The sequence below is a fragment of the Callithrix jacchus genome, chromosome 8 (genome assembly GCF_049354715.1).
Source record: "Callithrix jacchus isolate 240 chromosome 8, calJac240_pri, whole genome shotgun sequence".
NCBI lineage: Eukaryota > Metazoa > Chordata > Mammalia > Primates > Cebidae > Callithrix > Callithrix jacchus.
Genome location: NC_133509.1, coordinates 125,565,810 through 125,593,802, shown reverse-complemented (window position 1 = coordinate 125,593,802; position 27,993 = coordinate 125,565,810). Strand labels below are relative to the sequence as shown.

Genomic DNA, 27,993 nt, shown 5'->3' with positions numbered 1-27,993 from the left:
CTCTCTTTTTTGATTTTGGAGACAGAGTCTCGCTCTGTCACTTAGGCTGGAGTGCAGTGGCGCAATCTTGGCTCACTGCAACCTCTGCCTCCCAGGTCAAGTAATTCTCATGGCTCAGCCTACTGAGTAGCTGGGACTACAGGCGCATAGCACCACACCTGGCTAATTTTTGTATTTTTAGTAGAGACAGGGTTTTGCTATGTTGGCCAGGCTGGTCTCGAACTCCTGAGCTCAGGCCACCCACCCGCCTCAGCTTCCCGTAATGCTGGGATTACAAGCATGAGCCACCACGCCTGGCCTATTTCTTCCTTTCTAATATTTTCCATCTTATATCTCTCATGCCTTATTGCCAGAATTTATAAAACAATGTTAAGAAATAAATATTTTATTTTATTTCTATGTAAAGGTAACTCTTTAATATATCTCCATTAAGGATTATACTATTTGTACAATAATATATAATATCTGCTCATGAAATTAATATAGCTCCATTAAAGATTATAGTATTTGTATCATAATATATAATATTTGCTCATGAAGTTTCTCATTTGCAATTCAAACCAACTGTGTGAGGCAGGCGTTATTATCCCCATTATATAGATGAGGGCAGAGAAGGTCTGTGAGGTCAAGGGTGTCCTAAGTCCCTCGAATGGTGGGTGAGCAGTGTCAGAACCAGACATTGCACCTGAGTCTTTTGACTAAAATCTTCGGCTGCTTCCCCTGTGCTTCCTCGGTCATTGGGTGTTGGCTTCTGCCAGAGCTGGCTGTGCTTGTTAAGGACGCTTGTTGGCAATCTCCTCACTGGAAGTGTTTATCCACAGAACAAGTGGTGCCTTCAGCACTGCCAAACAATGCTCCTGCCCAGGCCCGTGTGTTGGAGGCTCTTTTTGAGGAAGAGATTAAGTTCAAGATGCTTAGACTTCAGGGTAAGCCCTGAGCAATACTCTTCCCTCTGAGGCTTCTCCTGCGTCCTTTCCATTCTTCCCATTCTTCCATTTATAACCGTAAGCCTCCTCTTGGCTGCCCTTGTGTTTTGGACTTTGCTGTGAGCAGACACAGATGAGGGGAAGGAGCCGGGCTGTGGAGTCATGGAGACCTGGGTTTCCGCACCAGCCCCACCACTCTCCAGCCACATGATTCAGGCACCTCACTTGGTGGAGCAGTCTCCACTTCCCCTCCGGTAAAGAGGATAATGGTGTGTATCTCAGTGGGGTTTTGTGGAGGAATAAATGAGGAAGCCGTGTACCCACATGGTGCCTAATACACAGTGGGGTACTTTCCTGTTGCCTTTTATGATTGGCCTTGATAATTTATTCATTTACTATATATATTGAGTGCTTATGCTGCACTAGACACTGCAGTAGGCTCTGGGTAAATAAAACAGGTGTGGCCTCTGACTGTGGAATTTGTAGCACAGTGGAAAGAGCCAGAAATCAAGTGAAGAAATACAATGCCAAGTGCAGTGAAGGAATAGGAAAGGATGCTGTAGGCGGGCTAATAGGGCAGACTTCCTTTATGCTGGTTGTTAGAAAAGGCCCTTCGGAGGAAGGAAGAAGCAAGCTGATATCTGAGAGATGAGAAAGAGGAAAAAGAGCAACATGATCCAGATTGGGTTATGAAAAATTATATAGGCCAGGCACAGTGGCTCATGCCTGTAATCCCAGCACTTTGAGAGGCCAAGGCAGTTGGATCACTTGAGCTCAGGAGTACAAGATCAGTCTGGGCAACGTGGTGAAACCTCATCTCTACAAAAAATACAAAAATTAGCCGAGTATGGTGGCACACACCTATAGTCCTAGCTACTTGGGAGACGGAGGTGGGAGGATCGTTTGAGTCTGGGAGGTTGAGGCTGCAGGGAGTCGTGATCATGCCACTGCACTCCAGCTTGGGTGATAGAATGAGATCCTGTCTCAAAAAGAAAAAAAAAATCAGGCTGCTTATAGAGAGTGGAAGGGAAATAGGGAAGCAAGAGAGGATGTGGAAAGTCCATTCAGGAGGCTGTTACGGGAATCTAGCAGGAAGTCCTGGCAGCTCGGATGAGGTAATGGTGGTAGAGTGGGTAGTCACAGACATAGCTGAGAAATAATTAGGAGGGACAAACTTTGTAAAGTATAACTTTGGTTACACTTTAGTTCCTTCTGTTAAATTTAACCAAATTAAATATAATAGTTTAAATTTAAAACTAGCATATATAACATGATCTCATTTTTTTGTAAAATGATTTTTATCTTTCTCTGCTTGATACATGCGTCCACAAAGATATCTGGATTGTCGTTCAATAAATGTTAACTGTGGTTATTTTTGTATGATGGAATTGCGAGGTTATTTTTTTATTTTCTTTTTTGTGCTGTACTGAATTTTTTGCTTTAAAATAATCATGGCATGTCAAAATTAAAACTCTGCTGAAAAGCAAATGAAGGATGATTTTTAAAAGTTTCTGCTGGACCTCCGAGTGCAGCAGTTGGATATGTGAGTCTGAAATTCACAGAGAAAGTCTTGACTAGAGTTATAAATTTGGGCGTTGGCAACATACTGATGATTTTGAAGCTCATAGGGATGGATGCAGTCATCTTGAGAGACCTAAGAGGCACCATGTGCATCTCTGGCACTTGGTGGATGAGTGGAGGAGGAGCCTGTAGTGGGTGGAAATGAGGTTCCCAGAGAGGAGGAACCCCTGGGGAGTTGGGGGAGCAGAGCTGAGGGCTGTCAGGACAGAGCTGGGCAGTTTCTATAAGGTGCTGGGGTCTGGTTCACATGCAAGGGTTTCATTCCTCAATGTCTTGTTTATCATATACCTTCTACTTTTCTTTTCCCCAAAGCTTGCGGGTTAGGGAACCAGTAATTACTTCAACTCTGTTTGGAGACTAAGGTTTCAAGACCTCTAGGATATTTGGGGTTTGGCAAACAACTGTGTCTTTTGAAGAGCTGCTGACTTTCAGCAAATGTGGACAGCATGTTTGGAGAAGACTCATGGTTTTTACATGAGTCACAAGTAGCCTTCCCTCTGAGAAGGCTTCCCTCATCTATATAATGGGCATAATAACGCCAACTTGTGAGTTGAAAGAGAGTAGCAGCTACATGTTTACGCTTCAGTATCTCCAACGCAACTTGCAAATCTTTCTCCTGATTAGTTGGCAATCTTTCTTGCAGGGCTAAAAAAATCAAACCTTAAAAAAAAACCCCATTATCTGTTGACAAGATAAGAAGCTAAGTTTGGGGAGAGAGGGTGTTTTGCTCAGCTCTCCCCTTAAGAATAGAGGATGCTACACAGTCCAGCCTCACCAGGCTGCAAAGCTGCAGTGTCCCTCGGCTCTGGAGCCTGGCGAGTCTGCCTTTTTCTGATTGATTCCAGGGCTAATGCGGATCGCTCATCAGCTCATCTTGGAACTCATCAAGCTCATGCAGGGCTGCAGCTGCAGTCTGCCTGCTAGTGACCTTGGCCATTGGTGAATCACAACTATTTCTACCCTTTGCTAGGAACTGCTTCTGTGTTGCTCAGCCTTCCTGCCAGTATCCTGGCATTCAGCAGGGCCTCTCCATCTCTAGTGCTTCTCCCGGCACCACCTGCTCATCAGCACCCCCCACTCCTTAGCTCTCAGTACCAGGAGGGCCCTGTGTGCCCCTGGGTCGCTTGGTGGCTTCCTGTCTAGGAGAACCATTCTCTCTGCTTTTCCAGTGCTTGCACTTCTACACCTGTGCCTCTGCACTGATAATTGCGTGAGGAAGTTGGTTTTTTAAGTTGTGCAGTACATTTAGAGATAGGGTTTGAAGGAAGTAGGCTTGGATGTGCATCTGATTAGTTTTCCAATTTTCTCCCCTTCTAGGTAATACTTACTAATATTCAAAACAGAAGCCCTAAGCCTGGCCCTGCTCCCCACGATCAAGAACTAGGTTTTTTCCTAGAAACAGGACTTCAGAGAGCCCATGTCCTCTATTTCAAAAATGGGTAAGCCTTCTTCATTTTTTAATCCACTTCCTAGAGAAGGAAAGTAGAAAGTTTGACAATGCTCTCTCCAGTTTAATTATTATAACAAAGCACTTTAAATATGGACTACCACTGGAGCATTTGTTTTTGTTTTTGTTTTTTTTTTAAGAATGAACATTGGCTGTTTTTGTCTCTTCTCTACCTGACTCTCTTGCTTTCCCATGAGATGTGAAGGTGGGAGAAGGGAGGGAGGGAACTCCAGTCACAAGGACACAGCCGCAGAACCAGTGGGGTGGGCCTGATGGGAGCCACGCCTTCCCATGCCTGCCCTCCATGAATGGCTCTGCACAGCCTTCCCCATTTTGTTAAGGAAAAAGTTAATGAATTGGAAATCCTGGCACACAGGAGCATCACCCTTTCACTGGCTGATCGTTCAGGGAATTGGATTTGCCAAATCTCAGCCAGTTTTCATGACAGTGAGTATGGCTGTCATGCCGCATCAGAACACTTCCAACTTGAGTTGCCTTTGAAAAGGCTTTGGGAAAGGTTGAAGATCGTGAATGGGAGGGAACAGCTCTCGAATGCATTTGATGTTTGTTTTCCTTTTTGTGTTGCTCTTGTGAGAAATGTGCTGATTCTGTTCCAAATCTCTTCAGTTGTCCCTTGTTTTGACATTGTGCTGCAGGATAGATGTGCATGAAGACCAACAGTAGGTATCTGGTTCCTCTGTGGCACTCCCCTAGGCTTTGCATGGAAGGCCCCTGGAGGCCCATTCCCCTCCTCTAGAGTAGTCCAGTAGTGCTTTGAATGGCAGAGGGGACACAAGCCCCAGCCTCTGGAAAAATGAACAATGGAGTTTCTCCCTCTTCATTTTTAAGAGCTTCAAACCTTGGGGTGTAGCTCATGAAATTGGGATTTTATCTGCCTCGTGGCCCAGAGCCACATGCATTCATTTCCCATAAGTTGAAAATAAATGCCTATTTTCCAAGTCTTATTAAACTGCTTGTGAGAGAAGGTCTGCTTTGGTCCAGAGGCCTCTGGCTGAGCTCCGCATGGCCCACAAAAGGCCGTGACATACCCCCCAAGGTTTGCAGCAGCTCGATGGCCTTGGCACAAAGATGCTATTGCATTGGATCTCATCTGCCACAGATTGAGATCGTTTGAGTGATGGCGCACGTCCCCTAAGCTAAGGTGAAGTTGTTTTCTTTGCTGTTACAAATAGAGGGAGAAGGGAGGGAACACAGAATATTTTTTCTAGTAAAGTTTCTTTTTCCTCTTCACAATAAATGGTGGTCATCACAAAGGAGCTCCCAGCCCTTGCCCTCCTCCTCTCTAACCTGTGTCTGTATGTGTGAATATGGAAGTCCAGACCTGGGAATTAATCCCCCTGGGGATCCAGGGGTGCCATACCAATATGTTCAGTTGAAAATGCTTTGTGTGAGATTAGTAAGAGTGGGTTAGATAATTTATTTTCATCTTTGAAGCCTGTTCCCTGGGGAGAAAGGAAGACTACTGGGCCCTGGCCTCCTCCCCGAGACACTGGCTGCCCACTGGAATCCAACTAAAAAATAACGAGAGGTTTGCACTAGTGATGAAGTACATGTCATGGATTGCCTACGGACTCGTTTCTTCTCATTTTATTGTACTTGAGCCAAGTTGAAGGAAATGCCTATTGATACAGCCTTAAGGAAGCGTTTAGCTTTGAAGCTTTTTCTCTTTTCTTATTGTCTTGCTCTTCTCTCTGGGAGCTAAAGACCAGTGATGGGATTGGGCCGTGTACTCTCACTCTTTTTTTTTTTTTTTTTTGAGACGGGGTCTTGCTATGTTGCCCAGGCTGGTCTTAAACTCCTGAGCTCAAGGGATCTGCCTGCCTCAGCTTCCCAAAGTGCTAGGATTACAGGCGTGAGCCACCACGCCCAGCTCTGGGTCAGGTACTCTCAAAGGTCCCTGCTAGCTGCAGTCCCTAGGCTGGGACAGTGCAACGGTAGTGAGGAATTACTTTTAGGAGGTAGAGGTGAGGGCCAGTTTGGAGGCCACAGAACATGGACAGAGGAGAAAAGCCATTGGGACCATCAGGTGATTTTGAACATGCCAAGTGCTGTCAGGTCTGCTTGATCCATACCAGTAGGCTACTCAGGGCCTGAGGGCCACAGCCAGGCTCATTTGTCGGTGGACGCCTATGGCAAGTGGGGACAGAATGGAGGTAACTGCTGTCCCTGAGCACCGGCAGCTTCCCACACTTCTTTCTGATGGACTTGCTCCCATTGTCTCACTCCTTTTGCTTTTCTTCTATGTATCTAGAAGGATATAATAGACAGGTTGGCTGATTTTCAGTAGTAGGAAAACACAGTATAGAAGAGTTTGGAAATAAGAGATGGAATTGATGAAACATAATGTTTTTCTTTAGAAACATACTTAAACGAATACTTAGCTTTTTATTTGTGGTCCCTGAGGACTCACTGAATTATGGTATTGAATCTGGTTCTTTTAGAACTCCCCTGTCTTTTCCAGAAGTCACTGCTGAGCTGGTGGACTTGGGCATCTCTTTCAGAAAACCTGACGTCAGGAGCAGTTCTTGGGCCCCTGCTGATGCCTTAGACTCCAGTGCTGCTTTTAAGTTTGGCTTGCGCTTGCCCTTCATGGTCATTGGTCCTCACAGCATTGCCACTCTGCCTGTGCAGTGGGCAGCATGGGCAGTGCCCCTATTCTTTAGAAAAATCTAGACTCACACGGACTGTGCCTTGCTGCAGGTCACACGGTTCCTTGGGCTCTAGTCCTTTTACCACCATGCCACTGCGTGGGAAGTGCAGCTGCTCGGTGTGGAGGGAATTGATGGGAGGGATTGACTGTCCATCGCCCTGCCTCTGTGAGGCAGCACTCGACCCCCAGGTCGGGACATCGCCCACAGACAGTTTCCAGCCTCTGTTGGTTTGGTGATTTCTCCTGAGGCTTTCCCTCCTGTCTCACCTATAGCACGTCACAAAGCATCCCTTTCTCCTCCCCTTCCTCCCCCTGGCCTTCCTTTCTGGCTGCTTGTCTTCCCTCTCCCACCCTTCTTTTTCCTCTTCTTCCCATCTTTTCCTTCCCTTCCTTCTCCTAGTTCCTCTCTTCTTCAGCTCCCTCTTTCCTTATGAGGCAGGAGAGAACAGCTAGTTGTCATCAGGCTGGTAACTTCCTCTGCCTCCCAGTCCCAAGTCTCTGGGTGTGGTCCGACTTGGAATGTACCCAGATCCATTTCACATCTATTTCTCTTATCCCTCTGGGTGGCAGCAACAAGCCTGTTAAGGCTGACAAAACATCTTGTTGAGGCTCCGCCGAGGGTGAAAGCAGAGCACTACCCTCAGAGGGCCAGGGTTGCTGTCTCCGAGTTGCCTCGCCACGGCAAGCGGCTTGTGCAAGGGCAGCTCGGGCACTGGGTTTGGAACCAGCCGTCTCTTCCTCTCTGGGTCTCAGGTTCTTTATCTGTGTAATAGGCTGAATATCACTCACCTCTTAGAGCAGTAGTGAGGAGCAAATAAGAATATGCCATGGAAGCACCTCGTGGGGTGTCAGGCAAATAGCAGGAGGCACATTGTGACTTTCAGTGGTAATGATGCCTGGCTGACTTACCAGCTAAAAGTGGGACCAGATTAAGGTCACATCCTGGTTGAAGTGGGAGTTTGTGGAGAAGTCGATGACTGAGCCTCATGGAGGCAGGGCATTTCTTTACAGTGGCTGCAGGTTTAAGGGAATACTACTCAAGATGAGTAACCATAAACTTGGATAACATTTTACTCACTTTCAGAGAAAGTAGGCGGGACTGACTGGTCTGACCACAGTAGCACTGTGTATTCATTTGTCAGCCCAGCTAGCAGTAGAGAAACGGCCTCACCCTTGGATTACCCTCGGCCTTCTGTGAAGATAGTTGTTACTTCCTACTTCAGTCATTGCTGCCAGAGAAGCTTGATTTGGGGAGGCCAATTAATTTTGGGTTTTTAACGATGAGTTCGTGTTCTTTGTAGGGACATGGATGAACCTGGAGAACATCATTCTCAGCAAACCGACACAAGAACAGAAAATGAAATACCGCATATTCTCACTCATAGGCGGGTGTTGAACAATGAGTACACATGGACACAGGGAGGGGAGTACTACACACTGGGGTCAGTTGGGGGGAATAGGGAGGGACAGCGGTGGGTGGGGAGTTGAGGAGAGATAGCATGGGGAGAAATGCCAGATATAGGTGAAGGGGAGGAAGGCAGCAAATCACACTGCCACGTGTGTACCTATGCAACTATCTTGCATGTTCTTCATATGTACCCCAAAACCTAAAATGCAATAAAAAAAATTTTGGGTTTTTAACTCTTTATAGAGTCAAGGTCTTATTCTGTGGCCCAGGCTGAAATACAGTGGTATGATCCTAGCTCACTGCAGCCTCGAAGTCCTGGGCTCAAGCGATCCTCCCGCCTTGGCCTCCCAAAGTGCTAGGATTATAGGCATGTGCCACCACGCCCAGCTGGGATGCCAAGTAGTAACTGTGGGTTGCTTTAGGAATATTTACCCTTTTTTTGTAAACAAAGGGTAGCAAAGCACATTTAAAGTAACCTTGCTTCTTGTTAGCTGTGTCAGGTGTCCTGGGTAAGCAAAACGGGTTGTAGTGTGTTTTCCCTGACTTTGAATTGATTTTAATTCAGGTGGGGTGGATATAAATTGATGCAAAAGGCAAATGACTGTGCCTATGGGGCAGTACCATTTCCAAGGTTACATCACTGAGTGCTGCCTGGGAGGCCTTGACTCAGAGAAAGCAGGAAGTCAGGCAGGGATGCTTCAGACCTCGGGCTCCCCGGAGGTGCTTGCATCAAGCCATGGAGTAAAGTGGTATGGAAGGGCTTTTGGATTTCTGTTTTTGTAATCAAACAAATAGACCACTAATCACACTATGCATCCACTTTAAAAGGCTTTCAATCTTCCTGCATAATCTCTTTGCAATTGTTTAGCCCTGCTCAGTGTAACCTAGACTTAGAAGGCAGGAAAAGGAGTCCAACAGGCCCTTCTGGGTCCTGTGGGCTGCTGAGGAGGCGTGCTTCCTGGGCTTATGTCTCAGAGACAGCAGCGGCGGCAGCAGACAGGCTCCCATATCCCGTGTGATTGTGGAGGTGATCATGGCAAGGGTGCCCTCTAGGAGGTAGGCATGCTTTGCTGGATGTACTTGTCTCTCCGGGTGCTTAAGCAACTTCATTGCCTTTGTATTCTGGCCTTCTAGAGGTCATCTTCCTCTTGTAGGGGTAAAAGTGTTCACATTTAAAACTGTACTTTTGACAGTACAAGTCCACTGCAGTGAACGTGAGAGAATTCACACGTGTTTCCTGTAAGCATTTAATAACCACCACTTTTTTGTACACAACACTCTTCAACAGTTACAGAGATGAAAAGGAAATGGGCCTTGTCATCTGGGAGATGGTAGAGAAAAGAAAAAAAGGTGAAGACATAAACATTAGTAACTTTAAAGGTTATGATGTGGTTCTATAAAAGAATGAACAATGAAAGAACACCTGATCACTTTAAATGAGCTGAAGCTTCCAGGCCCATTTATTCCTGTATTCGAGTAGGGCCATTTGTTCATTCAGTTAACGAGGATTCATTGTGTACCATCTGTGTCAGGGCTGTGTTGGGCCATTCTCTCACTACTGTAAATAAATACCTGAGACTGGGTATTTTATAAAGAAAAGAGGTTTAATTGACTTACCATTCCATAGGCTCTACAGGAAGCACGATGCTGACATCTGCTTGATTTCTGGGGAGGCCTCAGGAAATTTGCAATCATGATGGAAGGCAAAGGGGGAGCAGGGTCATCACAGGGCCAGAGCAGGAGCGAGAGAGCTAGGGCAAAGGGGGTGTCACACACTTTTAAATGAACGGATCTCATGAGAACTCACTTGTTATCGTGAGGAGTACCAAGGGGGATGGTGCTAAGCTATTGATGAGAAATTTACCCCTGCGGTGCAGTCACCCCACCAGGGCCCATTTCCGACAGAGGGGATTATATTTCAATATGAGGTTCAGATTACACATCCAAACTATTTTACAGAGCCTACATTAAGTCATGGGGATGAGTGGTGAAGAGGAGAGACAAAGTCCCTGCCCTCCTAGAATTCATGGAGAACTGAGTCTCATGGAGAATTAGGAATTAAAATAAGTCGTTTCAGGATGGTCATATGTGTTATGACTGGGGAAGTCCAGGTTGCCACAGAAGCAAACAGGAGTGCTGCTCTGCTGGGAGAGCCATGTGATTTGAAAAGGGGAGTGAAGATTTGGAAAAGTGGGCTTGAGATGGCGTAGGTGCCTGCAGATGGGGAACTGCCAGAGGTCGGTGGAGTATGGAGTTAGGACTGTACTCAGTATTGTGTGTATTCTTCAACATAGGAGACCAGTCTAGCTGGAGTGATGGTTTCTGTAGACATCTGGTGATGTTCCTATAAAGCTTTCAGCACCGGACCTGGTATGCAGTGGGTTTGGTCTGTTATTCAATGAGTATTTGTTGAGTTCTGTTAAGTACCAAGTACTGTGCTCAGTACTAGTATATACCGGCCAATATAAAAGACATAGTTCAAGCTCTCTGGGAGGAGACAGTCTAGTGAGGGAGACAGATACTAGGTAAGTACTGGTTGCATATAATTACAAATTGGAATAGGTGCTAGGAAGCGAATGGGTGCAGTGAAAGCAAATAACAGAGGGCCCCTGCTTAGATAGGGTGGCCTGACCAGGTCTCCAGAGGAGGTGACATTGAGATGAGACCAAGACTTGAAGGGTGAGAAGGAACTCACCAGGCCCAGCACAGGGGAAAGAGGACTCCAGGGAGAGGGTGCAGAATCTGCAGAGGTCTTGACCTGGGAAAGAACTTGGTGTGCTCAAGAATCAGGAAGGAATCCAGTGTAGCTGAAGCATTGGAAAGAGGAAGGTCACAGACTCTCTCAGTCTGGCTTACCCAGAAGGCAGGTCTACTGTGCAGCATATAGTGGGAGAGTGATGATTGTTCTAAGAAAAGTCCGCAAGTCACCTGCACCAAGGGTAGGTGATACGAGTGGTGAAGACATTAGATGCCTATCTTCGAGATAACAATGGGTATAGAGACCAATAGAAGTGGGTGCATTTGAGATGTCTGTTAGAACTACCAGAGTTAGGACTGCTGGTGAATTGGATTTGGGGGACAGAGGGTAAGGGAAATGGAGGAACCAGAGATAACTCCCCAGTTTCAGCCTTGAACAGTTGGTTAGTTAGGTGGAGACAAGGAGAGGATTGGATCTAGAAAAGGAGAAATCCAGAATTTGCCTTTGGGCATTACAGGTTTAAGACGCCTGTGAGATACCTAAGTGGAAATGTCAACTAAGCAGATACACATGCCTAGAAGATGGGTTTGACTTCAGTTATGAATGGAGAATTTCAGCATATTGATTATATTTAAGGCCCTAGGATTGGATGAGATCAGTGAGGGGGCAGAGAGTAAAGAGAGAAGAGAAGACAGCCCAGGACTCGGCCTGAGGACCCGCAAGAGTTGGAAGTTGAGTAAAGGAGGAGGACCCTGCGAAGGAACTGCCGGAGGTGGGAGGGAAACCCTGAGGGTGTGTCCTCGTTAAAACCTAAAGGCGAAGCTATGCTTGGAAACAGGAAGTGATCACCTGTGTTGATGTTAATAAAGAAGACCCAAGGTGACCCCTGGATTAGATTCCATGGCAGACATCTGTGACCCTGAACAGACTTTTGGAATGGTAAGAGCAGAAGCTGGACAGGGATCTGAGGAGCAGATGATAGAGGACAAAGCGCAGCTCTGTACGCTGGCCACTTCCCAGAAATGTTATTCCCCTTCCATTTTCTTTTCTAAGGTAGAGTTCATGTGGGAAGGATGGATGGTAGAGAGATGGTGATTAAACAGCAGGCTAAGGAACAGGGAATTCATTCTCTAGGTGTGAAGAAGCCATTGGATCCTGAAGGTGGGGTTTTGGGAAGGCCAAGAACAGGGTAGTTCATCTGGCCACCAGGAATCTAGTGCCACCAGAGCCATGTTCCCCATTTCAGTGGGATCACGTTCAGTTCATTTTACTTGGTTTTTGGCCACAGGCTACATTCTAACCTCAGCAGGAGCTAGGAAGGTGGGGGTGATGGAGGGAGGGATGGAGCCGGGAGGGAGTCTGTGTGAGAGCTGCTTCAGCAGCTTCAGAATGAAAGTTGATCGAGCAGCGTGAGGTATAGGGCACCTTCCTGCAGTCTGGCCAGCTAGGGGCCACCTTGGGGATGCCACATGTTGCCCAGGCACTCACATGTCTGGAAGACTTGACTTACCTAGGCCAATATTCCACACTCTTCACATTAGTCATTTCACTTTGAAGGGAGATCTTCATAATAGTTGAACTGATGGTGCAGTTTTGAGTCAGAAAATCCGGAAGCTCCAACAGCTGTTAGAGAGCATTTGTTTCCATCACTTCTCTTGATACATGAGATTCAGAGAAATCCTGTTCACTAATTATTCAACATACATTGGTGGAGACCCTTCCTATGTTGCTTACTAGTGCCAAATACTCTTCTACGTGAACGAGTCAGACCCAGTCACTGGCTTTGTGGAGTTTACATTTCACTGTCGATAAACAAGGTAATCTGATTTTCTTCAGGGTCATACAACTGACTAGGGCAGAGCTGGGACCTGTCCTACTGCTCCTGGCTCCAGTTCAGTCCTCTCATCAGTTGGGCCATGTTGACCATGCCCTGTCAGTCCCCTGTCTTGAAAATGGAGTCAGGAGCAGCACAGCAATACAGTACACTTGAAAATCAAGGACCTTAAAAAGCCAGTCTATCATCTTCCAATTGGTCTCATGTAATTAAAAAATAAAAATAAAGCAAGTCTAGATGTAATTATGTATGAATAAAAAGCATCAGCCAGATCTTCTCTCTTCTGTTTAAATGTGGGCTAGGTCTTGCTCATCCCTTAATGCCATCAAAACTTTAGTGTGGAAACAAAAGAATTTTAATTATGAAACTCCAAAACCACTCTTTTCAGTGATGAATTATGGGGACAGGTAATTGCTTTTCCATTTACTTCACAAGTGCTAGCACTCAGTGAAGGTTAGAGATCTGATGCCCTTAGGAAGCTTCATCAGCATTCAGCAAGATGGTCCATCCGTGTTGGTCTCTCCTTGGTTTCAGCAGAAGAACAGGGTGGGTCATTCTAAGCTTCCAAAGCTGGGGAGGAGTTTAGTGATTGGGGTTTAATTGCATCTCCCAAAGACCTCTGCCTACATGGTTTACCGGTGATATGTGGCCTCTTGGAAGGCAGGCGACAGTTCCTTTAATCACACCAAGAAACTGGAATTCCTTGACAGGTAAATTGGTTAGGATTTGTCTAGGGTAGTAGTTTTAAATTTTAATGGGAGCAGGAGGGGAGGAATAGATTCCTTGCTTGTTTGTTTATCCATTCACGTATTTATTCATCTGTCAAATATTTACGTGTTAGGAACTAGGAACTAACATCCTGGCAGCAAATGGCCCCTGAGGAATTTGTGGTCCAGCAGAAGAAAAAACAAGTAAGTCACCAGTGGGCTAAGCCTTTAGGAAAGGCAAACATAATCGTATTTTCTTTTCTTACCTTAGCTTTTCTCCCTGAAGCTTTTCTTTTAGAAAGACGGTTATATAATTTAGTGTCTAAAAGTCAGAGTTCACTTAATTTTTGTAGCATCTCTCAGTACCTCTTGACATAACTGGAGATTCATTCCCTGGGAGTTGCTGATGTAAGACCTGATCAGACGGCAGTATTTTTAGAGCAGCTCTTGGTCATGCTCTGGATGGGAGTACTGAGAATGAGCACACAGCAGGAACACATCGTGTGGTCTGAGGGATAGTGCCCCCGCTGTTGGTTCAGGTGATGTGTTATGGCATTCACTTGTCCTGCCAGTGTTTATCAGCTCCCACTCTGAGCCAGGAATTTTTTGGGTGCTGGGGATAAAGTGATGAGCAGCCAGACATGCTCTTGCTGTCAGAGAGAAATCAGATTGTTATCCTCTTGGATGTCTAACTACAACCTAAGATAGTTATAGCATTGAGGAGGAAAGCTATCCATTTCTGAGAATCCATTTTAAAATGAAATTGACCTACAGTTGGTGGTTATGGGAGGTTTTCCTGAGGAAGTGACTGAGCAGAAACCTGAGGATGAATTGGAAAATAGGAGCTAACTGGCAAAGGTGAGGTAGGGTGAAGGGAGTGGTGACTGTTATTGTTTAGTCAAGGGTGTCCAATCTTTTGGCTTCCCTGGGCCACACTGGAAGAAGAATTGTCTTGGGCCACATGTAAAACACACTAACACTAACGATAGCTGATGAGCTTAAAAAAAAAAAAAAAAAGGTCTATGCATAAATCTCATAATGTTTTAAGATAGTTTATGAAGGCCGGGCACAGTGGCTCATGCCTGTAATCCCAGCACTTTGGGAGGCCAAGGAGGACAGATCATGAGGTCAGGAGATCGAGACCAGCCTGGCCAATATGGTGAAACACTATCTCTACTGAAAATACAAAAATTAGCTGGGCATGGTGGTGCGTGCCTGTAATCCCAGATACTTAGGAGGCTGAGGCAGAAGAATCGCTTGAACCTGGGAGGTAGAGGTTGCAGTGAGCTGGGATCTCGCCACTGTACTCCAGCCAGAAAGAAAGAAAAGAAGGAAGGAAGGAAGGAAGGAAGGAAGGAAGGAAGGAAGGAAGGAAGGAAGGAAGGAGGGAAGGAGGGAAGGAGGGAAGGAGGGAAGGAGGGAAGGAGGGAAGGAGGGAAGGAGGGAAGGAGGGAAGGAGGGAAGGAGGGAGGGAGGGAGGGAGGGAGGGAGGGAGGGAGGGAGGAAGGAAGGAAGGAAGGAAGGAAGGAAGAAAGAAAGGGAGGAAGGGAGTTTATGAATTTGTGTTGGGCAACATTCAAAGTCATCCTGGGCTGCCTGTGGGCCTCAGGTTGGACAAGCTTGGTTTAGACCCAAAAGAATCCTCAGAGGCATCTTGTCCAGCCAGCTCATCCTTTATTCTCTGCTTTATTTTACTCCTTAGCGTTTTACTGGCATCACACACAGTATAAACCAGAGATCTTCTTAGGTTTAGTGAAAGATTCCAACTCACAAGAATTTCATAGGCTGCCCTTGACACCCATCTACTTAGAAAGATACAGAATAGAACCAAAAATTGCCAGCAGGGAAAGGTCAGGGGCTTCTTTCCACATGAGTCGTACACCTAGCAGTCCCTGCAGCTGCCAGGAGCTGTTCTGTTTGCCCCTTCCTACCTCAAGTGACAGCTCAGGTGCTAGGGAATGAGACTCACATTGGGTAGGTTTGCCATCTGCCCTGGCTTCACATCTCAGGCCCCAGGTTTTCAGGGTCTTCCAAGGGACATGCTCAGTTGTAGAAATCAGCACACTCCGGGAAGCCCAAAGACACAATGTTCCTATCAGGTACTTAGAGCTCCTCCCAGTCTGGCTGCAAGTTGTCAAGTGATCAAGGGGTCATTTTTATCATAGGAAATGTTGCCTAGTCACATAATTGACATTTTGTCTTTCTAGGCTTTCTTTTTTTTAAAAAAAAAAAAAAAGAAAGAGAAAGGGAGAGAGAGAGCAGGAATCTTGCTCTATTGCCCAGGCTGGAATGCAATCTAAAAATAGGTATTAAAAACCTCTTTTATGCCGATAATTGTACTTATCAGCAGAGACAGGAAGGAATAAGGGAAGAAAATAACAAACAATCAGCCAACCAATATTTCATTTAAGTCTGTGAAATGCTATGCAAATGCTGAAGAGTGATTTACTTCCAATTTTGTGGTCACTTTCAAAGTAGGTGTAATGTGATACTGAGAAAAATGTATGTTCCGTGGACTTGGGGAGAAGAATTCTATAAATATTCACTGAGTTTACTTGTTCCAGGTCTGAGATCAAATCATAAATGTCCCTGTTAATTTTCTATCTTGTTGATTCATCGAATATTAACAATGTGGTGTCAAAGTCTCCCGCTATTATTGTGCAGGAGTCCAAGTCTCTTCGTAAGTCATTAAGAACTTGTCTTATGTATCTGGGTGCTCCTATATTGAGTGCATATATATTTATGATCATTGACTCCTGTTGTTGTATTGATCCTTTTACCATTATGTAATGTCCTTCTTTGTTTCTTTTAGTCTTTGATACTATTAAAGTCTATTTTGTCAGAGACGAAAGTTACAACTCCCGTTTTTCTTTTTTCTTTTTCTTTTTTTTTTTCACCCTCCGTTTGATTGGTGAGTCTTCCACCAAAGCTTTGTTTTGAGTCTTTGTGTGTCCTTGCTTATGAGATGGATCTGGATACAGCGTACCAATGGGTTTTGACTTTTTATTCAATTTTCCTTTCTGTGTCTTTGATTGGGGCATTTAATCCATTTAAATTTAGGATTAATATTGATATTTGTGAGTTTAATATTGCCACTTAATGCTAGCTGGCTATTTTGCCCATTAGTTGCTATAGATTCTTCATTATGGAGATACTCTTTACCTTTTGGTAAGTTTTTGGGATGACTGATACTGGTTATTCCGTTCTGTGTATAGTGCTTCTTTCAGAAGCTCTTCTAAAGCAGGCCTGGTGGTGGTGAAATCTCTGAGTGCTTGCTTGTTTGTGAAAAAATATATTTTTCCTTTATTTATAAAGCTCAGTTTGGCTGGATATGAGATTCTGGGTTGAAAATTTTTTTCTTTGAGGATATTGAATATTGACCCCCACTCTCTTCTAGTTTGTAGGGTTTCTGCTGAGAGATCTGCTATGAGTCTGATAGGCTTCCCTTTATGGGTAACCTGACCCTCCTCTCTAGCTGCCCTTAGAATTTTCTCCTTTATTTCAACTCTGGTGAATCTAACGATTATGTGTCTTGAAGTTGCTCTACTTGAGGAATATCTCTGTGGTGTTCTCTGTATTACCTGGAGTTGAGCATTGTCCTGCATTACTAGTTTAGGAAAGTTTTCCTAAATAATATTTTCCAGCTTGGATTCATTCTCTTCATAACATTCAGGTACACCTATCAAATGTAAATTAGGTCTTTTCACATAGTCCCATATTTCTTGGAGACTTTGCTCATTCCTTTTTACTCTCCTTCTCTAACTTGTCTTCTCGTTTCATTTCATTAAGTTGGTCTTCGACCTCTGATATCCTTTCTTCTGCTTGATCAATTTGACTGTTAAAACCTGTGCATACTTCACAGCATTCTCGTATTGTATTCTTCAGTTCCATTAATTCACTTATATTCCTCTCTAAATTGTCTATTCTCATTAGGATTTCGTCAAACCCTTTTTCAAAGCTCTTAGAGTCCTTACATTGGGCTAGAACGTGTTCTTTTAACTCACAGAAGTTTCTTATCATCCACCTTCTGAAGCCTACTTCTGTTAATGGAACACACTCGTTCTCCATCAGGCCTTGTTCCACTGCTGATGAGGAACGGTGATCCCCTGTAGAGGGAGAGGCATTCTGATTTTGGGTATTCTCAGCCTTCTTAGGCTGGTTTCTTCCCATCATTATAAATTTATCCATCTGTCGTCTTTGTAATTACTGACTTTCTAAATAGGTCTCTGAGTGGACATCCAACTTGTTGATTCCCAGTGCCAGAATCTGAGCAACCCACTGCGCCGTCTAAAACAGCGGCGTTAAGATTGATGGTGCTTTTCTGCTGGAATCTCCGGTCTGGCTTCCTTCTTGAGTCCGTCCTTCAATCAGCTGAATAGGCGACCCTGCCTTCCCGGAGCTCCAAACGTCGACCAAAAGGGGACCCAGTCCCATTTACTCTGCACCAAGAACCGCTGTGCCAGCCACAAGAGTCCCGCCAGTAACCCGTGGGACTCCTCTGCTGGGAATCTCCTGATCCGTGAACAACAAAAATTCATCTGAAAGTGTGGCATCCTCTCATTCTCTGTGCTTTCACTGGGAGCTACAATCCCGAGCTGCTCGTGATCAGCCATCTTGGGATCTATCCCTCTTTTTAGGCTTTCTAGAGAAACAAAACTAGAACGTTAACATAAGATTATTTTTGTTGTTTTTGTTTGTTTGTTTGAGGCAGGGTCTTGCTTTGTCACCCAGGCTGGAGTGCAGTGGTACAATCACAGCTCATTTGCAGCCTTCATCTCCTGGGGCTCAAGCAATCCTCCTATGTCATCCTCAAATAGCTGGGACTATAGGTGCATGCCACCAGGCCCAGCTAATTTTTGTATTTTTTTGTAGAGATGGGGTTTCACCATGTTGCCCAGGCTCATCTTGAACTCATGGGCTCAAGCGATCTGTCCACCTGGACCTCCCAAAGTGCTGGGATTACAGGCTTAAGCCACGATGCCCGGCTAACCTAAGGTTAAATTCTCAAAGGAAGAGGGGAGGAATTTAATCCTTTGCCCCCAGTTGTATTTTGTCTTATTTAGTTTGTTTGCATTTGCCTCCTATCACTGGAACCTAGGTTCCACTTGGGCAGGAAGTTTTGTCAATTTTGTTTGGGAACAGATCTGTACCTCTACCCCCCAGTGCGTGGTGTATGGTTGTGCTTCCATGAATGAATGAATAAATGGATGCACTTTTCATTTGCAGCTGAAATGGCTGTGGCTCATAGATGCCTATCTGAGAGTTGCATGTTATCTGTAAAAGTAGTTGAGGCAACACCTGTGCACATCATGATAGGCACTGGGGATCTAAGGCTGAATAGGACAACCCAAACCGGCTTCATGGAACTTACTGCTCCTATTCTTGTTTCATTGTGGAAAAGGGGGAGCTGCACTACGACCACCCAGGTCTTCCTGGATATGATCTCATTCTGTTAAAGGAGAATGGAGGGTTCCAGGCATCAAATAATTTCCTTGACCTTAGCAAAATATAACACATTTTCTGGAAAGATCACAGGGACCTCTACATTCTACCGTGTCTTGGCGGTTGGAGGATGTATACGATAAAGGTGGCTTTAGTATAAGAAGTTCCGCAAGCTGGCTCCGACAGAGTCTTTTGTGGGAAGAACCTATTCTGGTGGAAGTTTGGTCTTGTTGGCCTCCTTACGAGGAGGGTGCCTAACCCACACATCTGGATGGGATTCCAGAGTTCCCGCAGCAGGAAAGGGAGCTATCATCTTCCCTGGTTTACTGGTTGAGAACATTTGCTCCCACAGCCTCCCAGACTTGAACTTTTTTAGACTTCGAGTACGTAGCTCTTCAAGCTGAAACCTCATGGGGTGCAGCTGGACAGAGAAGGCCACAAGAGAGTTGAAGTGCAGCCTCTGCAGGCCGCCCCTCCAGGGCGGACCAGTGAAACAACACATGTGAGTGGGGAAAGAGGAATTCATATCCTGTCTGGTCAAGAAGGAAGCCAAGTTTCACCCTCTCTGAGCCTGTCAGACTGTGGGGAGCTGTCTTGGTAATTTTGTGACGTCCGTATCACAGAGGGGATCCAGATGTATCTGTTGGGAAGCAGGGTGGATGGAAAGGAGAGGAGGGGGAAGCACGCGTCCCTGTTCTGGCTCTGGCCCAGAGCAAAGCTCACTCACCTACCTGCCTTTTCCCTTCCCTGGTTTAGGTGTCAAATGCATAATATTTTACATGAAGGTGGGCTGAGGGTAGGGACCCAGCACTTTTCAAGGGATATTTCCTACCTGTTTTTTAAAATATCATCCTTTTCCTCTCCATTCTTTTTTTGCAGTGATATTTTTAGTCAGCTGTTGGAGAAAATTGCAGAGAGATTGAGCAAAAGCCCAGAAAATGACTGAGACATCTTGGGAGAATTTATGACTTTCCTTAGGATACTAGAGCCTTCTATTGAAATGAGAGGGGATATACATTTTCCTACAAATACCCACCTTTATATTTGTATGGCAATGTCTGCCATAGACCTGTCCACCAATAAGGAAATCTACAATATGATTGTATGTTCTCATAGCAAATTCCTGCATTAAATTATAGGGTTTAGAAAAGTCATAAATTATTTTTTAATTGACATTTGTTTTTTCCACCTTCCTCTGTATTTTGGGTTTGAATTTTTACTTTTTATTCATGAATGCCTTCTGGTGATGGTTCTCTAGGTTTGGCGTGGACATGCTGTACCTTTTTTTTTCTGCTGGCTCTTTCTCCTTCTGCCTCCCCCTGGCATAATTTGCATCTTGTCTCTCTGTTCTGGTTGACTGATGGTTGTGGTAGCTGGTTCTCCTCTGAATCTCCCTGGCAAATTAGCATCAGAAACAGCAATCCCTGCCTCCTGGAAATAAGCAGTTACAATACCGGGAAGAAACCAAAGCTGTATTTCTTCTGAAGAATACCCAGAAAAACTCATTATCCAGGCTTAGTAAAACCTGAATTACAGATCTTTTTAAAAGATGCAGTATATTGCTTTCAAGTACATTTTGAGCTAGTAAATTAAAAACACATACACAGACAACTGTTGCCTACTCAATTCCATGAATGTTTATTGAGAGCCTGCTGGGTAAGCTCTGGGGATATAAGACGAACAGAAAGGATTCTCTGAGCTATGGGAAAGACAAGGATGTCAATGGACAAAGATTCCTTGCTTGGCCAAACTTTAGTCACGCTTCTAAATCTTCTGCTAGGCCCATCTGTGCACTTCCTTGTAAAATCCAGTTTTAGCAGAAAAACATGTGAAGTCATTTTTGCCAGAATCCCCCATTCTCTAATACCTGATCCTCTTCAGTGTCTGATGGGACTTCCTCATCCTCTCCCATCCTCCAGGTGCTATCTGGTCACCCTGGCCCGTCTTCAGCAAGAATCCTGTTAGATCGGTTTAGCCAGAATCTTTCCTACTCCTGATGTTTCCTCTTAGTGATTTTCCACCCGCTGACCACCCCGCCACCCTCCTTCTTGGCTGTAAATCTTCACCTGTTTAGGCCATATTTGGAGTCTAGCTACCCATTCCCTCCCACTGCAAGACCCAGTTGCAGTGGTCCCTCCACCTATCACAATGGTCCTGGACAAAGTCCTCCTTACCTGCCTTAACAAGTGTCATTGAATAATATTTTCTTTAACACAACCAATAATTATATCACCCTGTGAAAAGCAGTATAATGAAGGTCTGTGCTGGGGGAGGAGAAAAGAAAGGAGGAAGGAGGAAGTATTTTAGTTAGCTGCTTGGGTGAATTCATTAGGTTTCTTAGAGGAATTAACATTTGGACTTGCTCTTTGAAAGAGAGATAAAACATATCATCTGACAGACATCTTGGGAGAAGTGGGTGGGGCGGTGGTCACGGTTGAGTGCTGAATCTACAAGGCCAGAAACTAAGTGCTCCTGAGAGGCAGTGTTGCGCAGCACTGACTCCAGATCCTGCTCCTGGATTCACATGCTTGCTCTTCTGGTGACCAGCCGCGTGACCTTGGCAAGCCCCTTCACCTTCTCTCTGTTTCACTTTCTTCATCTGTAACTGGGGATAATAATAGGACCTCCTTCATAGGGCTATTAGGCTGATTGAGAGAGTTAGTAATCACAACGTGCTTTGAACACATTATCGTTACACATAGTAAGTACTATATAAAGGTTTGATAAATAATAAGTTAAACCCTACAGAGTAGAGGGTTTGCCAGCTCCCATAGAGAGAAAGGTAAGAATTGGCAGCTAAGAAATCTGGGAAGATGGCAGTACCGGTGGCAGCAGTTTCAGGTCTTCTCCTGTATCCACATACAAAAGACACAGCTACTAGAGAGCAAAACCAAAGGCCGGAACAACATTTAGAGCTAGACTAGGTGGCAGAGTGTCCTCATGAGCCCCAACATACAAGCTGATGGGGACACACTACCAGCAGCCTCACAGCTGGCATATTATTTGCATTTGTATGCAACAGGGCATCTGATGGGCCTGAGAACAGGAGACCCTAAAATAGCCCTCAAGTATTTACTGGGAAGCTTGCCTGGCCAATTTCAGATTAGCAGCTGAAAATGAGAGGATTTTTGCCCAGCAAGGTCTAAGGGGCCAGAGCAGTCAGGCCCTTCTGATGACTTGAAACTGACCAATTAGGGCTCTCTCCTGGAACTAGGCCTTGCTACAAGAGAAACTGCTGAGAGCAGAATGAAAATTGATCAAGAAGTGATGTAAGAGATAAAATAATGAGGACATAGTGATGAAAATTGGGGAGGGGGAGATAGCCAGGAATTGTCATAAAGGAAGCTGCTCTATTTTTTAAAGCAGCTTTGTATATAATTTATATATTTAAAAAACCTATAATAATTATACAATTTTGTTGTTTTTAGTAAATGTATACAGGCCAGGTGCAGTGGCTTACCCCTGTAATCTCAGCACTATGGGAGGCCTAGGTGGGCAGATCACCTGAGGTCAGGAGTTCAAGACCAGCCTGGCCAACATGGTGAAACCCCATCTCTAATAAAAATACAAAAATTAGCTGGGCTTGGTGGCAGGCACCTGTAATCCTAACTACTCGGGAGGCTGAGGCAGGAGAATCACTTGAACCTGGGAGGTGGAGGTTGCAGTGAGCCAAGATCACACCATTGCACTTCAGCCTGGTGACAAGAGCAAGACTCAAGACTCTGTCTCAAAAAAAAAAAAAAAATTATACAGCTATGCAGTCATGTTCACAATTCAGTTTCAGAACATTCCCATCAGCATGAAAAGTTCCTCACCCCTTTTCCAATCAATCCCCACTGCCACCTCCAGCCCCAGGCAACTACTTAATCTGTTCTGTGTATCTGTAGATTTGCCTTTTCTGGAAATTTAGCATAAATGCAATCATAGGCAGTGTAGTCGATTGCGTCTCACTTCTTTCACTTGGCACAGTGTTGCTGAGGTTCACGCCCATCGTAGCCTGTATCAGCAGGTCACTCCTTTTTATTGTGGAGTAGTTATTATTATTACATTGTATGGATGTACTACATTTTTGTTTATCCGTTTACCAACTGATGAACATTTGGATTGTTCCTGCTTTTTGATTCTTATGAAATGAATCTGCTATTGATTTGATTGGATTTATACCCATTACTTTTGCTCTTTGTTTCTGTATGTCTCATGACTTTTTTGATTCTTCATTCTTCCCTTCTACCCTTTTTAATAGTTGTTAAAAAATACTTTTTAGTATATTATTTAAATTCCTCTGTTGATTTTTAACTGCATTTTTTTTTTTTTTGGAAAAAAAAAATTTGTTTTCAGCCAGGTGCAGTAGCTCATGCCTGTAATCCCAGCACTTTGGAAGGCAAAGGCGGGTGGATTACCTGAGGTCAGAAGTTTGAGACCAACCTGGCCAACATGGCGGAACACCGTCTCCACTAAAAATACAAAAATTAGCTGAATGTGGTGGTGCATGCCTGTAATTCCAGCTCCTTAGGGGGCTGAGGCATGAGAATTGCTTGAACTTGAGAGGCAGATGTTGCACTGAGCTGAGATCACACTCTGTTGCATTCCAGCCTGGGCAACAGAGCAAGACTCCATCTAAAAAAAAAAAACAGTTCTGTTTTCCTCTATGGATTATAATATCTATCTGTAAACTATCATAATCAACTTCAAGTTAGTATTGAGTGAATTTCAGTATTAGCAACTTTACTCCAATATAGCTTCATTTCCTCCTGTCTTCTTTGTGTTATAAAAACTATATTAATTTTCCCTTTATACAATGTTATCTTTTACAGAAATTAAAAGATGAAAAAATAATACTTATATAGATTTTTATATTTACCCACATATTTACGTTTCTGGTGCTTTTATTGGTTTATTCCTGTGTATTCCTGTGACCCGCTCGTACCATTTGCTTGTCATCTGGAGGCTTCTGAAAAATTTCGTATTGGGCAGGTCTACTAACAATGAATTCTCTCACTTTTTGCTTAGATGTGTTTGTCTCTATTTTGTCCTGATTTCTGAGTGACAGTTTTACTGGATGTAGAATCCGTGATTGGCAAGGTATTGTTGTTTTGGTTTTTTTCTTCAGAAGTTTGGATATAGCCATACCTCAAAGATATTGTAGGTTTGGTTTCACAATAATCTCAATAGAGCAAGTCACATGAATTTTTTGGTTTCCCAGTGCATATAAAAGTTATATTTACATTATACTGTAGTCTGTAAAGCGTGTAATTACATTATGTCCAAAAAGGTAGTACCTTAATTAAAAAATACTTTTTTGCTTAAAAATGCTAACAGTCATCTGAGCCTTCAGCAATCCTGTCTTTTTGCTGGTAGAGGGTCTTGCCTTGATGTTGATGGCTGCTGACTGATGGGGTGGTGGTTGCTGAAGTCTGGGATGGCTGTGGCAATTTCTTCAAATAAGACAGCAGTGAAGTATACCACATCAATTGACTCTTCATAAAAGATTTCTCTGTAACATGCAATGCTGTTTCACAGCATTTTACCCACAGTAGGACTTTTTCAAAATTGGAATAAATTCTCTCAAACCCTACTGCTATTTTACCAACTAAGTTGATAGAATATTCTGAATTCTTTGTTGTTATTTCAATAGTCTTCACAGCATCTTTACCAGAAGATTCCACTTCAAAATGTATTTCTTTGTATATCTGTAGGAGCAATTCCACATCCATTTAAGTTTCATTATGAGATTGCGACGGTTCAGTCACATCTTCAGACCCTGCTTCAAATTCTAGTTCTCTTGCTGTTATCACCATGTCAGCAGTTACTTCCTCCACTGAAGATTTGAACCCCTCAAATTCATCCATGAGAGTTAGAATCAGTTTATTCCAAGCCCCTGTTCATGGTGATATTTGGACCTCCTCCCATGAATCACAAGTTTTCTTAGTGGTATCTAGAATGGTGAATCCTTTCCAGAGGTTTTCAATTTGCTTTTCCCAGATCCATCAGAGGAATCACTATCTATGATAGAGTAAGTCAAAATTACTTCTTGACCCTTGGGCTGCAGAATGGATGTTGTGTTAGCGGCATGAAAACGACATTTATCTCCTTAAACATCTCCTTAAAAGCTCTTGGGTGACCAGGTACATTGTCAATAAGCAGTAATGTTCGGAAAGGAATCTTTTCTTCTAAGTGGATCTCAAGAGTGGGCTTAAAATATTCAGCAAACCATGCTGTAAACAGATGTGCTGTCATCCAGGCTTTATTGTTCCATTTATAGAGTGCAGGCAGAGTCAACTTAGCATAATTCTTTTTTTTTTTAATTTAACATAATTCTTAAGGGCCCTCGGATTTTCAAAATGGTAAATGAGCACTGGCTTCAACTCAGTCACCAGTTGTATTAGCTCCTGCAAGAGAGTCAGCCTGTCCTTTGAAGCTTTGTAGCCAGGCATTGACTTCTCTGTAGCTATGAAAGTTGTAGATAGCATTTTCTTCCAATGGAAGCCTGTTTCATCTACATTGAAAATCTCTTGTTTACTATAGGCACCTTCATTAATGATCTCAGCTAGATCTTCTGGATAACCTTCTGTAGCTTCTATATCAGCACTTCACCTTGCGCTTTTATGTTATAGATACAACTTCTTTCCTTAAATCTCATAAATTAGCTTCTGCTAGCTTTAAACTTTAATTCTGCACCTTCTTCACCTCTCTTAGCCTTCAAAGAATTGAAGAGAATTGGGGCCTTGCTCTGGATTAGGCTTTGGTTTGAGGGAATGTTGAGGCTGGTTTAATTTTCTATCCAGACCATGCATACTTTTTCCCTATCAGTAATAAGGCTATTTTGCTTTTTAAATTTTTATTTATTGTTTTATTTTTATCATTTGTGTGTTCACTAAAGTAGGCACTTCTAATTGTCTTCAAGCACTCTTCCTTTGCATTCTCAACTTGGCTAAGTGTTGGGTACAAAAGGCCCAGCTTTCAACCTATCTTGGCTTTCGGCATACCTTCCTCACTAATCTTAATTATTCCTAGCTTTTGATTTAAAGTAAGAGATGTGCCACTCTTCCTTTCACTTGAATGCTTAAAGGCCATTGTAGGGTTATTAACTGGCCTCATTTCAATATTGTGTCTCAGGGAATAGAGAAGCCCAAGGAAAGGGAGAGAGACGGGGGAATGGCTGGTCAGTGGCGCACATATACAACATTTATTGATCAGGTTTGCCATCTTATATGGCCCTGGTTTGTGGTGCCCCCAAACAATTATGATGGTAATATCAAAGATCACTGATAACAGATCACAACAGTAATTGATGGTGGTATTACTAGTATCATTCTGAAACTTCTCATATAACATGGAATAAAGCAATTGAATAGTTATGGAATGTTCTAATTCCATCATCCCCTGTGTCCTTGAGAATGAAGATTCTTGCTATGGGAGAAAGGCAAAAACAGATTTAATATAGAAGTAGTCTAGGAAAAACCATAGTCCTGAATTTGAATAATCAAATTGGAAATAGCAGTATGAAATCTGAGGTATTTGTATCTGTGTATGTGTGTGTGTGTGTACATGCACGTGCATATATACACATATATACATGTATGTGAGTATGTGTTTGTACGTGAGAGAGAGAGAAGACCTGGCTAAGGTGACTGAACCATTAGCAGGGAACATCCCTAGCTCCTAGATTTTGATCTTGAAATATTAGATTTCAATAAAAGAAATCTCATTCCAGTTCTGGGGCAGGGCATGTGTAAGATGCGCCTGAAACACTTTTACATACATCCGTATAGCAAAGAAACTATCACAGATTTCTAGGTCATTTGAAAAGGACTCGGGTCAACTATAGACAGTTTGAATTTCAAGAAGGGTAAAAAAGTTGCAAAAGACTAATCAAATAAGCTTAAGTTGATGAGTTCTAGTTCAGTATTTTGAAAACTAAGCAAATAAATGGAAAACATAAAGCATTTTACTATGTATACTAAGCCACTAGAAAGCCAAATATTAGATGAAACATCTTGTAAAAATTATTCCAGCTAATAAGTGAAGACGCAGTGAGAAAATTAGAATCTCGCCTCTTAGTAACTCCCGGGAGGTTGATGCTGTAAGCGTTGGACGTGAAGGGCTGCTAATTGTCAGAACAAGAGCCCATCACTGCTGAAGTCTTGCCAAAGGGATCGACCCTGAATGGATCAAGCCTCCGGATCCAGCTGCCAAATTGCAGGAAATACAGAGAACAGAGGCGTGTATTAAACTGTAGCACGAGTGTGCCGTTTTCTAGCCAGTGAGAAACTCTACAGGCTGAACAGTTCTGATTCTCTGGCAGTAAGTTGTAAGAAAAAGGGGTGGAGGGAACATGTAAAGTAAGAGTGATTTTAAAGAATCATCAAGTGCAGGAAAGTGGACGAGACTGTAGTGCAGGGATGCATACGTGAGTAATGAAGCAATTAACCAGAAAAGTCAGAGTAGCTGTTACTCATAGATGGAGGGGGCTGTTATTGGGATGAGGTGTCTTTACCTTTTTTTTGGTGTTGGTTGCAAGGGTGTGTGCCTTCTAATAGTCTTCTAAGCCATATAATTGTTGTATGGGAACCTAGAGGCTGGGAGTCAGGTCCTGGCTCAGCTCCTCCTAAAGCTGTTGGGCCAGACTTCCCCCTTCTCTCTCTGGGACTCAGTTTCCCTCCTTATCAGTTGCAAGTAACAAATTCCTGCCTGTGTCACTAAGTTGGTTGGCAAGCCATCTAGAATAATGGGTTGGGGAATGGCATGGAACCAGCTAGCAGCATTTCAGAAGCTGATGGCTGACCTTTCCTGGGCAGAGACTGTGCCCTTTCATCCTCACGACAGCCTTGTGAGTAGGTGTGCAGCTGGATCGTACTCCATTCTAGTGAGAGGGACCCAGTCTCTGTCCTGAAGGAGCCCAGTCTCTTGTGGGGACTTTCTAGATGAAAGAGTGGAATAATTTTAATTAACTTGTCAATGGTTTATTAGTAAATGGCAGCTCCTCTGGATGGCTTAGAGGGGCTTGAAAATAGCTTATTCCCCTGAGCAAATTAAATATTCTCCTCACAGATCATGTTTGTTCTGCTAAAGTGCTTAGCAAAGCTTTCTTCCCCCTATAGATAGAGCCAAGGTAAACCCGAGCTCCCTGTCTGAGTGAGTGTGAGCTCTGACTAGAAAGAGCCAAATAAATGAGGTACTATGTGATGCAAATGAGGTAGTGTGATGAAAAAGTGCTATGCAAATGAGGTACTGTGTGATGAAAATGAGGTACCGTGCAATGAAAATGAGGTAGGTACT

The 27,993-nt window shown here is 43.8% G+C and overlaps 1 protein-coding gene across 6 annotated transcripts in view; it reads left to right on the top strand.

The window, feature by feature from the left end:
* Nucleotides 1-27,993, top strand: part of TTC7B (tetratricopeptide repeat domain 7B) — a 267,642-nt gene that overhangs the window by 82,491 nt on the left and 157,158 nt on the right. For 3 of the 6 annotated variants that reach the window (XM_035261264.3, XM_035261262.3, XM_078335612.1), the window contains exons 5-6: nucleotides 3,825-3,946; nucleotides 4,611-4,634. In XM_035261264.3, the coding sequence (XP_035117155.1) occupies nucleotides 3,825-3,946; nucleotides 4,611-4,634 (146 nt within the window). The remainder of the gene's footprint in view (nucleotides 1-3,824; nucleotides 3,947-4,610; nucleotides 4,635-27,993) is intronic. The other 3 variants (XM_035261265.3, XM_035261263.3, XM_035261261.3) reach the window with 1 other exon arrangement.